This window comes from Prionailurus bengalensis, chromosome A1 (genome assembly GCF_016509475.1).
Source record: "Prionailurus bengalensis isolate Pbe53 chromosome A1, Fcat_Pben_1.1_paternal_pri, whole genome shotgun sequence".
In the NCBI taxonomy this organism is placed as follows: domain Eukaryota; kingdom Metazoa; phylum Chordata; class Mammalia; order Carnivora; family Felidae; genus Prionailurus; species Prionailurus bengalensis.
In genome coordinates, this window is record NC_057343.1 from 207,344,622 (window position 1) to 207,359,753 (window position 15,132).

The 15,132-nt window shown below is 40.7% G+C and overlaps 1 protein-coding gene across 2 annotated transcripts in view; it reads left to right on the forward strand.

Annotated features, from left to right (window-relative positions):
* The window catches only part of C6 (complement C6), a 66,679-nt gene that overhangs the window by 39,432 nt on the left and 12,115 nt on the right, over positions 1 to 15,132 (forward strand). For both annotated transcript variants that reach the window (XM_043599265.1, XM_043599255.1), the window contains exons 9-15: positions 42 to 164; positions 6,237 to 6,403; positions 7,816 to 8,041; positions 8,954 to 9,125; positions 9,321 to 9,432; positions 11,959 to 12,091; positions 13,018 to 13,206. In XM_043599265.1, coding sequence (XP_043455200.1) covers positions 42 to 164; positions 6,237 to 6,403; positions 7,816 to 8,041; positions 8,954 to 9,125; positions 9,321 to 9,432; positions 11,959 to 12,091; positions 13,018 to 13,206 — 1,122 coding nt within the window. The remainder of the gene's footprint in view (positions 1 to 41; positions 165 to 6,236; positions 6,404 to 7,815; positions 8,042 to 8,953; positions 9,126 to 9,320; positions 9,433 to 11,958; positions 12,092 to 13,017; positions 13,207 to 15,132) is intronic.

The window sequence follows — 15,132 nt, forward strand, 5'->3', positions numbered from 1 at the left end:
GGTGCATCCTCGTGATGTTTTGTTTGCACTCCATTTCCTAGGTTTAACAGAGGAAGAAATCCGAAACTGTGTCCGGATTGAAACAAAGAAACGCAGGTTCGGTTTTAAGAAAAAAAAAGTGGAACATCGGTGCACCACGAACAAGATGTCAGAGAAATATGAAGGTAAGAGCTCTCTCTCTTAGCGGTTTACCCCATGTGTCCTGCAGCTGCACTGATGGGAGTACCATGCTATACTTTGAGGGCGCTATGTTTTTAAGTCTATTTATTGAAAGGGAGAGAGAAAGAGAGAGAGAGAGAGAATGAAAAAGGGAGAGGCAGAGAGACAGAGAGAGAGAATCCCAAGCAGTCTCCACACTGTCAGTGCAGAGCCCAATGTAGGGCTCGATCCCAAAAACTGTGAGATCATGGCCTGAGCTGAGATCAAGAGTCCCACGCTTAACCGACTGAACCACCCAGGTGCCCCTTGCTTGTGCAAATGTTTTTAACTTTCATTTATTTCATATATCTACCTCAAAGCCCTCTGTGTGGTAGGGGGAGGGTGCAAATAAAATATCATTAGCACTACTTAAAAGGGAAATAAAGTTTTCTTGATCTTTTTTTAAAATTTTTTCAATGTTTATTTTTGACAGAGGGAGAGACAGAGCATGAGTGGGGGAGGGGCAGAGATAGAGGGAGACACAGAATCTGAAGCAGGCTCCAGGCTCTGAGCTGTAAGCACAGAGCCTGACGCAGGGCTTGAACTCACGGACCATGAGATCGTGACCCGAGCCGAAGTCATGACCTGAGCCGAAGTCAACGCCCAACCGACTGAGCCACCCAGGCACCCCAAGTGTTCTTGATCTTATACTTAGATTGCTTACTTAGGTTGTTTACTTTAACATTTATTGGTTCTTCCCATGGGCTAAACTCAGTATTAGGCATTGTGACGTAGAAATAATTCAGCCATTCCTATAAAGGAGCTTACAAAGTAACTATACATATAAACAACCATCAAAAATACAGAATGATAAGAGTCTAAGAGAGGTATGTAAATAAGGCTCCAGAAACCAAGCCAGAAATCTGAGTGTTGCTTTAATTTCTCCCTCTTTCTGGCCTTCACATCCAATAAGTAATCACTCTACATCCTTAATATTTTTCCCATTCACACCCATCCGTTCATTATTTCCAACCTGGATTTCCACAGAAGCCTCCTAACTGGTCCCCCTGCCTCTACTGTGGCCTTTTGCCAATGTATTCTACACATTGCTTGTGACAAGAAATTCTTCCAAGGCAAATCTTATCATGAAACTCTCATGCCTTAATCATGGTTTCATATAGCCTTAAAGATAAATTCCAGTCTCTGTCTCTCTGCCTAGCTGAACTACATAGTCTCCTAAATAAGTCATGCTCTCTCTCGTGCCTTGCCGTTATTTAGAGCTCCTTCCTCTGCGTAAAGTTCTCTTGTTCCCTGACTTGGCCTAACTGATTGCTATTCATTCTGCTAAGAACAAAGGGAAGCAAAATCACAGAAACTCCCAAAATACGAAGCTTATATTCTCTTGCGGAGACAAAGAACAAATAAAAATAAAATATTTACTGTAATAATAAATAGGCAACTTTGAATATCAGATTATATAGATGGTCTACATGTACATGCCCATGTTAAACATAAGCAAAATGAGAAGGATTTGTTTGACAACTAGGCATTCATATTATAGCAAAAAAAAAGGGGGGGGGCGGGGGGAAAGAGCATGCAAAACAGACAAATAACCTAGCAATATATACCAAAGAATGGATATAGAGTCTATACCAGTTTTTCATGCAACAAAATAATTTAATGAGATTGTGAATTCAGTAAATCAAGTGCTCAGAGACAAAAAGATTATAAGAATTAATTGAAAAGGCAGATCTCAAAGCTAAGGTACAAAGACAAACAAACATTGAGAAACATTACCATGATAGTTATAAATAAATTAGATACTGCAAGGACAAAATATAATTGTCTGAAAATAAAATCAGGAAAGTTAATCACATGTAGGAAAGATTTTAAATAATTCATAATAAATACAGAGGAAAAATAGACATTAATAGTTATTAAGAAAAATCTAATGGAAATGGAAGGACAAATATAATTTAATCAGTGGGAATTCATGTTCCTGAAATAGAGATCCCAAGAAATTAAACAGGAAAGCTGTTAAAAAAAAAAAAAAAAACAACTATAAATAAACATATCCCTGAAATAAAGGAAGAAATTTGTTTTGATTATATGAATCAGAAATACTGTTTAAATACACAACTTCAAGACAAATTCTAGTTAATTTGCTAATTACCAAGATTTTAAAAATGAATTTTTCAAGTACCTTGGCCGAAAGAGCAAATCTCCCACAGATCAACAAAACAACACAATCTGTCTGGCCTCAGACTTTGCCATAACTAAATTCAATGCTGTAAGACAATAATGTCCACAAATTTCTGAGAGAGGGAAAAATAATAATTTCATATATAAGGGTAACAGGAAGACATCTCAAAACGTGAGAGAATTCTGAGAATATGCATTCTTGAGTACTTGCTAAAACAAACAAAAACAAAAACAAAAAGTGAAAAAAAATGCTTAATTTAAAAATCCATCCAACAAAGAGATGAGAAAATGTCAAAGATGGACCCACGGTTTTCAGCTTGTAGGAATAAGGTGAGGACACTGCCAAATCAGAGACTATTCCAATGGGCCCCAAACTGGCTTATCAATTATCCATCACTGTCCACATGACACATTGCTAATACTCCTGAATTGTGCCAACTCCCCAACTCAAAATTAAAAGCTTTACATCCAGATCCTCTGTTTTGCTGCTCTTCCCCTACCTGAACCTTCAACTTGAACTCAAGTGGATGTCCATATGAACTGTCTCCAGAACATGGCACATCCACCCCTCATTCCAGGTCTTTGCCTATGCTGGGAGCACATTGCCCCCTACCGTGTCTTAGCTTTGCCTCAAAGTCCTTTCACCATACCCCCCTCCCTAATTGCCTAAGATCACAAAATTCTTTCACTTCCCTGAAAACAGAAATCATTCATTGTTGGACCACTCAGTGACACTTAGCAAAACTGTTTTATTGGTCTTTTTGTTTACCTTTCTTTCCCTTTCCTCCCCTCCCTTCTTAACTTCTTTCCTTCCTTCCTTCTTTCCTTCCTTCCATTTCTCCTTTTCTTCCTTCCTTTTTTAATTTCTCTATAGTTCTGCTAGTATTTTTATGTACCTATTTTGTCTCCTCATAGAGAGTCTAAGTCCTTCAAATACAAAAGGCATATTGTGCATTTCTCTCAGTCTTTAGTGCCTGGCATATAGCAGATTCTCCACAAATACGTGTTGATCGTGATGACAATTTGCCAAAAATCAAAGCACATTTGAGAGTTAAGTACACATAGTGCCTGGGTGGCTCAGATGTTAAGCATCTGACTTCAGCTCAGGTCATGATCGATCTCATGGTTTGCAAGCTCAAGCCCTGCTTCGGGTAAACACAAGCCCTGCTTTGGGTGAGTCCCACTTCTCTCTCTCTCTCTCTCTTTCTCTTTGACCCTCACTCACTTGTGCTCTCTCTCTCTCTCTCAAAAAAAAAAAGAGTAAAGCACACACAAAAACATAATTTGTCTATTCCAAAACCTGAGCTCATCTGATTAAATCACTGGACTCCAAACTTTTTAAATCTGTAATCATCTCATTAATTTTTACTATATATCCCTAATATACTTACTAAAAGAATACTAACAAATTTTATATATTTATCTAAAAATATATTATGCACACAAAATATATACAAATGTAGAAAAGAGAAAATGTTAAAAGATAGCCTATATGAAATAAACAGAATGTATTTCATTGTCTTGCTCACATTGAGCGATGAATGAATGTAATGATGAATCAATATTTCATTAAGAACTCCTTGAAAGTTTTGATATGTTTTGGGCAGCTTTGGTGTCACTCTCATATTGTAGCTTATGAGAAGCTTGTATAAGAAATATCTGTTCTTCCATGGAGTGCCTGGGTGGCTCAGTCTGTTAAGCGTCTGACTTCAGCTCATGCCATGATTTCACAGTTTGTGAGTTTGAGCCCCGCATTGGGCTCTGTGCTGACAGCTCAGAGCCTGGAGCCTTCTTCAGATTCTGTGTCTGCCCGTCTCTCTGCCCCTCCTCCACTCATGCTCTGTCTCCATCTCTCAAAAATGAATAAATGTTAAAAAAAAGTTTTTTTAAAGAAATATCTGTTCTTCCTTCTACTAGTTGTTTTGTTTATGTTTGGAAGATTGGTATCATCTTCAATCTGCATTTTCCTCCTGGAATCTTTTTAAAAATTGTTTAATGTTCATTTATTTTTGGAGAGGAAGACAGAGTGTGAGCAGGGGAGGGACAGGGAGAGGGGGGAGGCACAGAATCTGAAGCAGGCTCCAGGCTTTTAGTTGTCAGCACAGAGCACAACACGGGGCTCAAACTCACAAACCACGAGATCATGACCTGAGCCCTAGTCAGAGACTTAACCGACTGAGTCACCCAGGTGCCCCTCTTCCTGGAATCTGTTTAAATCACTTGTTCGCTTTTAAGAGTTAGTTCTATTCAGACTAGTAGTAAATGGACTTAATGCTCACTCCTTCTTCGGGATGCTATGTTTATCTTATTTAACACTTAACTAATGTCAATCCATTCATGAAATACATAGTATCAATCCAAATGTCTTGTCAGAGCTACTGTCAATCCGTATATAATATATTGGCAGATGCTAATTTCTCTCTATATTTATATGAAAAATAAATACAAAAATCTCTAAAATGTTCTTCTCATGTCCCTGTGTTATCTTATGCAACCTTTGAAAAGGATCATATTATTTTCTTCACAGAAAGAGTATTTCACCCATTGTTCTGATCATTCTAGACTCTTTTTTTTAAGTTTATTTATTTATTTTGAGAAAGACAGAGACAGTGCAAGTGGGGGAGGGGCAGAGAGAGAGGAGAGAGAGAATCCCAAGCAGGCTCCTGATGTGGGGCTTGAAACTAAGAAGCCGAAAGATCATGACCTGAGCCGAAACCAAGAGTCAGACGCTTAGCTGACTGCCCCACCCAGGCACCCCTAGAATTTCTCAACAGTGGAAGCATAGCTAATCCTTACTGGTACTTCACAATAAACACCAAATTAATGCCATTAACTGTCACCCATATCACTGGCCTCCTTTTCATTTGCTTTTATTTCTCCCTACACCTTCCTATTCCTCAGATCCTACCCTTATTAGTTAAAGACCCCATTCGTTCACAGGACTTGTTTTTGAAAATTTGTGTAAAAGATCTGTGTTGTGTACATTAAATATCATTGCTTCTAAAGAAACACTGTGCCAGCTCTTAATTTGAGGTTTAACTTTTTCTTTCTCGTTGGTTAGTTGTGCTTTTGCACCTGTCTCTAAGCTTGAAAGCATTCTATCAACTTTTAATGTAATTGGAAGTCTCCTGATTGGATATCAGAAACCATGTGACTTATGTTATTCTGAAGGCCCAAGACATATGCTAATATAAGTCAAACGTGGGAGGTTTGGCATCAAAGGGCAGGGAGCAGAGTAGTCTGCACCTGGGCAGGTTAGTACGCCGGCTTCCCACCCCTACCCCACTCCCAGTAACTCTACATGTGTTCCAGGCTAAATTGCTTCTAGCTTCAATGCCTGTGTTTATAACAATACCTACTTCTCAACATTGTTGTGAGAATTACTTAAGACAATATGTGCACAGTGCCTGCAATATATAAGTTGCTTCATAAATGGTAACGGCTAACATTGTTATCCTTTCTATTATTAAACTCCCTGTAGGGCTGAGGAGTGTTCTCTTGCTTTTCACTAGCTTTTTTTTTTTTTTAAGTTTATTTATTTACTTGTGTGGGGTGGGGGGGCCGAGAGAGAGAGAGACAGAGAGAGAGACAGAGAGAGAGACAGAGAGAGAACGAGCAGGGGAGGGGCAGAGTTCAGAAAGGGAGAGAGAGAATCCCAAGCAGACTCTGCCTGGAGCCCAACACAGGGCTCAAACTCACCAATGTGAGACCATGACCTGAGCCCAAACCAAGAGTCAGATGCTTAACTGATTGAACCACCCAGGTGCCCTTTCACCAGCTTATTTAGTGGAGCCACATGACTACCATCTACTTCTGCTCCTGCGCAAATAGACTTTTCTTTAAAGTTTGAATCTGCAGTAAAATTAAATGAGTAATTTTCTCGAAACACCTTGCAGGCTCGGTTTTGCAGGGAGCAGAGAAATGCATCTCCCTGATTCGAGGTGGGAGAAGTGAGTACGCAGCCAAGTTGGTGTGGGAGAGAGGGAACTCCAGTCCTGACGAGAAGGTATTTGCTGAGTGGTTAGAATCTGTGAAGGAAAATCCTGCTGTGATTGACTTTGAGGTAAGAGTAAAAAATATTATGGGTAAGAAAGCTAAAGTAGTCCTCTAGCAAATCGTGCACCACACAATTCCTTTTCGATTTTCCTCGCAGATGATAAAGGAAATGTCTTTCTTCAGTATACGTGCACAATGTACTTTTTAAAAAATGTTAGATTATACGTCGATTGCTTTTGCTTTTGAAATGAGCATCCTCCAGTACAGTATTTAGAATTCCTAGCACATATAAAATACCAGGAAGGGGAATTTGGTGAATACAATTGTTCAAACTTGCCTTAAGTAGTGCCTTCAGCTCCCCGAGTATACAATCAATCTGCTTTGTGTACTTTTCTTGCAGCTTTTTATTCAATGAGCACTCCTAAGTCTTCATTTACAGCTCTGTGGGCTAAATGGGATCTTAGATCCACTTGGCTTTCTGTTTCTATCCCCGTGGATTACAATGACCTGTCCTATATTTGCTGTGATTACATGAAAAGGTGACTTTTATTATGTAGGGAATACTTTGCCCACATATCAGTCATATGCCATTTGGAACCAGTTTTGACTAAAACACAAGCACAGTTTTTAAAGCCCTCAAAGAAGCTGTTCTGCTCATTTAATTTAAATGGGGATAAAGGAGTTCAATCGTTATGAAAGCAAAATAATTAACCCGCAACGTGAAGATACTTTGAGCTCTATAGGCTATGGTGGGAAAGTGAGATCTGGCCGCCAGGCTGGGCAGCTGTGAGTTATCCGCTGCACAAGATAGTCATTCCTTTGAGGTTTTAAAATGTTAATAAAATGAGCTCTGATTTTGTGTTAGCTCCATTATTTGTTACTGTAATTCTTCCATTCATCCCATGGCCGAGTTCATTTCTCCTGCTCCATATTTTGTCATGGGGTTCTGCCAAGCGCCAATCCTGTCCCTGGCAAACAAGAACACAGAAAGCCTCTCCTCACCCTCTCTGGATTTTTCTGCTTGAATCAAACCTAATGAGGTTTCAACAGAGCATTCATGAGCTGCCCAACTCGCGGTCACCTCTCTCAGAGCCTTGATGCATGCAATTGGTGCTTCCTAAATAATGTGACATAATGTGACAACACTGCTTGTGAGGCTTCCTTCATAATAGGATTCCAGGGAAAGTGAGCTCCAGAAACATCGCATCAGGGACAAGAGAAGCCAGAGAGCTTCTGGCTTCTAACCCTGCAGGGAGCTGCTCTACCCACTAGAGAAGGGAAAGAAAAGGATCCCCTACCCTCACAGAGAGGGTTTTTCTCCGCTGGTTCAACAGGCAGATGTGCTATATTCTACAATAATCCCTTGAAGTGTAGGATTTTCCAGACCTTTCCTCTCAGTCCGTGAGAACTGAGCAGGGATGGCAACCTGTGCCACAGGGATGTGATGAACTGGACCTCCTCTCTACCTCCTGCCCTTAGCTTGCTCCCATCACCGACTTGGTGAGAAACATCCCCTGTGCGGTGACAAGACGGAACAACCTCAGGAAAGCTTTTCGAGAATACGCAGCCAAGTTTGACCCCTGCCGGTGTGCTCCATGCCCTAATAATGGCCGCCCCACACTCTCAGGGACCGAATGTCTGTGTGTGTGCCAGAGCGGCACGTATGGAGAGAACTGTGAGAGACGCTCCCCGGATTATAAATCCAGTAAGTATCGCATAACATACTGGGGGGGGGGGGGGGGTAGGCTCCTTTTCTCCTCCAAAAGGTATTCTAGGTTGGTCAAATAAAACCAAATGTCTATTAACAGCTTCCACCTTATCCAAACTCGCAAGGAAGGTAAGTTCGTAAAAAGTGAGAGTTTGACTTTTGTCAAACAGCCCTGGTATGACCAAGTCTTGGCTGTAACCTACCAGCTATGTAACTTTGGGAAAGCCCCCTAGCCCCTCAATGCCCCAATCCATTCATCCATAAAATGAGGGCAATGCCAGCATGTACCTGAAGATTTTATACATGTACATATACATATATTGATATTTATTTATCTATATTTATATTGCAGCACAATGCCTATAATATAAAATAAAATAATAAACTATACTATAAAATAAAATATGTGATACTGCTGTTATTAACAGTAGAATGTTATAACGTAGAGTGACAACGGCTTTGTAACAAGAGGTAAATTAAGCCAACAACCAAAGTTTTCATTCAGGACTAAGTTTGGCTATCTCTAATGCTCCTTAGCAAGGGGATGTGTCATGGGGGTGAGAATATATTCTATGACCTTTAAAAAAGTAATCTGATACATATTCTGTTCAGAAGAAGTTCATATGTATACATATCCGTATGCATATACATATGTGTGTAATATGGTGCTGATAGTTGAAAATGATTCATAATTGTTGCCATTTCATTCAGGCTGTGGGAACAGGAAAGGGAAATCAGGCAAGGTGTCAGGCCCTCTCATAGGTAGTTTCCTTTCATCCTCATGATAACCCTGTGATATTCCTCAAAGAATCACACAGCTAAAAAGTGAGGAGACCGAGTTGGCCTGGCCTCACAGCCCCGGTTCTCTCAGCCTCGCCTGGATGGGTGGGTGGGTTTCCTGTGTTCCAGATGCGGTGGATGGGAATTGGAGCTGCTGGTCTCCCTGGAGCACGTGCGATGCTACTTATAAGAGATCGAGAACCCGGCAGTGCAACAACCCTGCCCCCCAGCAAGGAGGGAAACCCTGTGAGGGGGAAAGACGGCAAGAGGAACACTGCACATTTTCCATCATGGAGAACACGTAAGGCTGGGTGCCGGGGAAGGTGTATTTTCCTACTGCTAAGTAAAGAAATAAGCTGTGTTTTACCTATTCCAACACAGTGTATTAGCAAGGTATTCGTGGATCTGGCGTACCCATTTCTCTCCAATGCTTCTTTACAAATATGCGTGCACCTTCACGTATACATATGCACACGTATTTATTTTTCCCTTTTAGTGGACAGCCATGTATCAGCGATGATGAAGAAGTGAAAGAAGTAGACCTCCCCGAGACAGAATCAGATTCTGGGTGTCCTCAGCCAGTGCCTCCGGAAAATGGATTTATCCGGGTAAGCATCCTGACCTCCACTTCAAGTTTGGAGTTCAAAAAATAGAACTTATGGGGCTCCTGGGTGGTTCAGTTGGTTAAGCATCCAACCGTTGATTTCATCACGGGTCACGATCTCATGGTTTGTGAGTTTGAGCCTCGCATTGGGCTCTCCACTCTCAGTGCAGAGCCCTTTTTGGATCCTCTGTCTCCCTCTCTCTCTGCCCGCCCCCCCCCCCAACCCCGGCTTGCACTCTCTCTCACTCTCTCAAAAACGAATCATTTTTTGGCTTCCAGTGATCCCCACTTTCTGGTATTGTGCCCTTGTGTAATCCTCTCCCCTTGAGTGTGAGCTGGACCTAATGATTTATTTCTAATGAAAAGTTTATGGGGAAAGTGATGGAATGTCACTTCTAAAAGTCTGCTATAAAAGCCTGTGACTTCCTTCTTGTTTGTAGCCTGTCTTTGCATTTTTCTTTCATTCTTCCTCTGATGAAGCAGACTGCTCTGTTGTGAGCTACCCTATTGAGAAGCCCACGTGGCCTGAGGTTGGCCTCTGGCTAATAACGAGCAAGGAAATAAGACTTTCTCAACAACCCTTGAGAAACTGAATCCTGCCAACAACCATATGAGTGAGCTTGAAAGTGAACCCTTACCCAGATGGTCCTTCAGATGAGACCATAGCCACATTGACAGCTTGATTACATACATATAAGAGACTCTGAAGCAGAAGGCCTAGCTAAATCATGCCCAGATTCCTGACCCACAAAAGTTACAATGTATATTGTTTTAAGTCACTAAGATTGGAGGTAATTTTTACATAACAGTAAATAATTAATACAGTAAAAAAAAAAAAAGAATCATTTTTAAAAATTCCAAAAAATAGAACTTAAAAAGTATGTGTTTTCTTTTATGTAGGGTTATTGTTCTCAGTGTAATCATCTTCTGTTGACTTAAAAATGAATACTTAGAAACGCTCTGCCACTCCTCCGTCTTGAATTCCCTGGAGAGGTCTTCATACTTGGTTGTTAGACCAAAGGACAGCAGTTTCCCTGGCACCACTAATTCCTAAACTCATGGTCCACTTATGTGAATGGAAAGTGGAATGTGACCACAATATATAGGTTCGGATGACCTATAAGAAATGTACAAATAAGATCTGACTGTTTATTCCTGAATCTGAGGAGAGTAATTCTCTACCTAACACACGTTTTCAGAGAGACAAACTAGTCACAGGAGATGTGGAGTCTATAATGCCTTAGGTTAGAAACCTGTAGAATTCTTAAGCAGTCAATACAGTTTTAATGCCTTTTAATTTTATCTTTATTACTGAGCTACAATGTTTGTATGATTAAAAATAACTAAACATATTTTTCAGATAGGTCTGTGGCTTTAGATATAAATTAGAAACGTGTAATATTTAAAATTGATCACAGAAGGCATGTTCCCTAATTAATTTTGACTTTAAAAAAATTGTTTTAGCTTTCTTTAACTCAGTAAAGCCTTTAAATTAATCTTTTTCCAACTGTATCATATTTATGATCAAAGATCAATAATCCTCAATTCTCCAATGCCAGCAAACAAATATCCATGGAGTATAGTCTGGGCTAATATACCTTCCGCGTTCTTTTGTCTTCTGCTGACTTTAAGTGGAGGAAATATTTGGGAGTGAGACAATGTCAATTAGTCTTTAGAAAAGAGTGCACTGGAGGGCTTGTTAAAACACGGGTTGCTGGGTGTCGCGCCTAGAGTTTCTGATTCAATAGGTCTGGGGCAGGGCCCAAAACTGCCATATCTAACGAGTTCCCATGAAATGCTGATGCTGCTAGTTCTAGAACCACACTTTGGGAATGAATCTTTTAAAACAGGAGTCAGCAAACTAAAGCCCACAGCCACAATTTGGCCTGCCATCTGTTTCCTGTTCTGTTTTTTTTCTCTTTTCTTTTTTTAAACAAAGTTTCATTGGAATACAACCACACTTGTTTATTTACATAGGTCTGTAGTGGCAACAATGTCAGAGGTGAGTAGTTGCAACAAACAAAATAGGCTGCAATTGACTTTGGAGGCCCTTTATAGACACAATTTGCTATTCCCTGGCCTAGAACATAATCCTCAAAATTCCATTTTGTCAGATCCAGATACCCACATACTTTTTGACTTATTTTTTCTAGCTGCTTACAAAAACTGTTAAAATGATCAACATTCTAATTTTAAAAATCACACAAAGGCTTTAAACAGTGATTCATTGTTCTAATGACTCTTTTTATAAAATTAGATTGTATGTTTCCATTCCCAGGAATAAGTTCACCTTTTTTTCTGTTTTGCTCTTTATTACAGACCTCACCTCCACTGTCAGTAGTTTTTACTCAAAAGTAATACAATGCAAAGGAAAGGAGAAAACTTTGAGGGATGTCTAGAAGCAGAAATTGAGAGGACTGTCTGAGCAGATACAGGAGTTAAGGAATGGAAAGAATCCAGGATGACCCTGAGGTGTTGAAAGGTATCATCCCTGGCATTGATAATGGGCTGGTTTCTATTTTAATTCTAGAATGAAAAGAAACTGTACGCAGTTGGGGAAGAAGTTGAAATTTCATGCTTTTCTGGATTCATGGCTGTTGGATACCAGTACTTCAGATGCTTACCAGACAGCACCTGGAGGCAGGGAGATGTGGAATGCCACCGTGAGTACTGGCCAAACTTTTTGTGCGACTGCTCTGAAGAATAAACGTGCCCCATATAGCTAGAGCAAAATCACACACTGAGATCAGTATATCATACTATTTTTTTTAGTAGCTCTGGTGAAAAGGTTTAGTGAGCAGAAAATAGGATTCATCTGCTAACATTCTGTTCCAAAATATCTTCATATTTCACTTCTCATGCCCCTGTGTATTGGCCTCATAGACCCAGGACTACAAAGCATGCACTTGCAAAGAAACCCAGGAAGTCCTCTAACTACATCTAACCACAGGCATCTGCCTTGCCTGATGTACAAATTAATGCAAATGAATGAGTCCCAGGAAGATGATACTCCTCCTATTCTTTGTGCATCAGAAATGCGATTTTATGTGAAATGCAGTTTTCTCTTTGGAGCCCATCCACATCCTTTACTGAGGAAGAGGGGAGGAGTTTGTAAGCTCCACACATACCCATTTGTAAGCTATAGTAAAGTCAAAACAAAATTCACATAAGGCTCAAAAAGGGACCCCCAAAGGGTTATTAGGGAGAGTTGAAACCAATGTCAATCAGAACGTCTGCCTCTGTGCCATCCACAATGTGGTGACTTCCTCTTGGGAGGACCTGCTAGGGAGAAGAGGGGGGGAAATACTTTTTGAAAGGAGAAAGTCCCAATAATGCAATGAAAGTTGGAAGTTTCTGGAGCCACTTCCTTAGCAAGGGCACCTCAGATAGTTGAACGAACGGGAGCATCTCGGTGGAGGACTCTCTCGGGAAGCCTGGATCCTCCACCCACCCCAACCCCCAGTTTTCTGATCAAAACATGGCATTAAAGCAGCACCAATGCAGTAAATCCCACTAAAATCACCTCTTGCTTACATTTGTTGACTGTTCTGCTCCACTAAGCACATCTGACATGTTTCTCTGCCTGCAGGGACACAGTGCCTCAAGCCAATTGTGCAGGAAGTTCTGACCATCTCGCCATTTCAGAGATTATATGCAATCGGTGAATCCATTGAGCTAACCTGTCCCAAAGGCTTTGTCGTTGCTGGGCCATCACAGTACACATGCAGTGGGGATTCCTGGACACCACCCATTTCAAACTCGCTCACCTGTGAAAAAGGTGAGTGTCACTCAGGATGCTAGCGTCTGCTGAGATGGTGCCCCCCAAAACTGGTAGTAGCATAGCACCCCCAAAACTGGTAGTACCATAGCATACTACCACAGGTTGTACATAGCATTCTTGAGGATGTTTTGGGAGAAGAAAGCAGAAGTTTCCACTCACAGGCTAGGTTTTCTATTTCAACCTGTGTCGTGATGAGATCAGGCAGCAGATAACAAGTTATTGGTCAAGCAGGTATCTTCAAATTTTAGAAAGCAAGGTCGATTTTCTTTTCCAATACAATGTTTCAATATTTTGAGGGAATGCAAGCGCGGCCATCCAACAAAGTCAGAATTAATGGTAAACTGAAAATCTGGCTAAAGTGGGGGGCCATAAAAAAGTAGTGCACACTACTTTTTAATTACCTAAGCATTTTATTTTAACTTAAAACACAGAAATGCATGATTATCCACCCATTTTCTGACATAGGACCAAGCTCTTATTTTCTTTTTATTTCTTTTTTATTTTTTTAATGTTTATTTATTCTTGAGAGAGCAAGAACAGAGCACAAGCACGGGAGGGGCAGGAGAGAGAGGGAGACACAGAATCTGAAGCAGGCTCCAGGCTCTGAGCTGTCAGCACAGAGCCCGACGTGGGGCTCGAACTCACCAACTGCAACATCATGACCTAAGCCGAAGATGGACGCTTAACCAACTGAGCCACCCAGGCGCCCCCCAAGCTCTTATTTTCTAGTCTTCTGATTTCAGCTCCAAGACTTCTTCCTCAAATAAAACAAATACATGACTCACCACCTATGTTATTCCCTATCAGTTCCTCTAAAACCATGTTTAATTGCAGGTGGGGTGCTTCTTTAAAAAACACCTCCGGTTAGGTTCCTTCCCCCAATTCTGATGTCACTGAGCTGGGGAGGGCCTAGTATTTGGCGTTTGTTTAAGATTTCTTCTAGCTAACCCAAATGCATGCAGAGTTGAGAACTGTTGTTTTGAAGAGAGGTAAAACGTTAAAGTCACTTTTGAAACAAATTGACTACAGAATGATTTTAAATTTATGTATATACATAAATTTTATATATGAAATATATGTATTTCGTAATCTTTTACAGTAGTCACATCCCCAGTGAACTCAAAGCAAAATTTTTGCAAATCATTTTTAATTGTTTAAAATTCCCAACTTTTTATTTAAAAAGTTTATCACTTGATACAGTTCATTAACTTACACAATCACAATAACAAGTGGCCTAAATGGATTTGGAAACAAACAACACTGATAAGCCTGTAGCTGCAGAAGTGTCACGCTATGGAAGACAGTGTTGCCAAAAGGGATTGCAAGAGGCCCTAGTTCTCTTGGTCTCTGGGCCAGAAGGAATCGGAGGACAGAACAGACACCGCGGATAGGTGGTGCAAGCAGGAAAGGTTATTAAAGCAAAAGGATACTCTTAGAGGAAGACCAGGTAGGCTCCAGGGAGCAAATGCCCCAAATTTCTTTGGTTTACAAGCTTTTATTATATTTTGAGTAATTAGGGGAGGAATATTCACTGAGGTAAGCAGCCTGCTTTTTTCAGGAATCCAGGTTCCACCCTTTTCCTTTCCATTTTTGGATTGATCACAGCTGTCATGGTGATTTTAGGGGCAGAGACCTTATGCAAATGATATTATAACGAGGGAAATGTCCGGGTGGCTGGGTGGCTCAGTCCGGTTAAGTGTGGACTTTAGCTCAGGTCGAGATCTTCCAGGAGTTCTGAGCTGTCAGCATGGAGCCTGGAGCCTGCTTTGGATTCTTTGTCCACCCCCCTACCCCCACCTCTTTGCCCCTCGTGCTCTTTCTTGCTCTGTCTCTCAAAAATAAATAAATGTTAAAAAAATTTTTTTAATATAATGAGGGAAGTGTCTTCTGAGGATATAACAAAGCCTCATCTAGCTGTTCGTG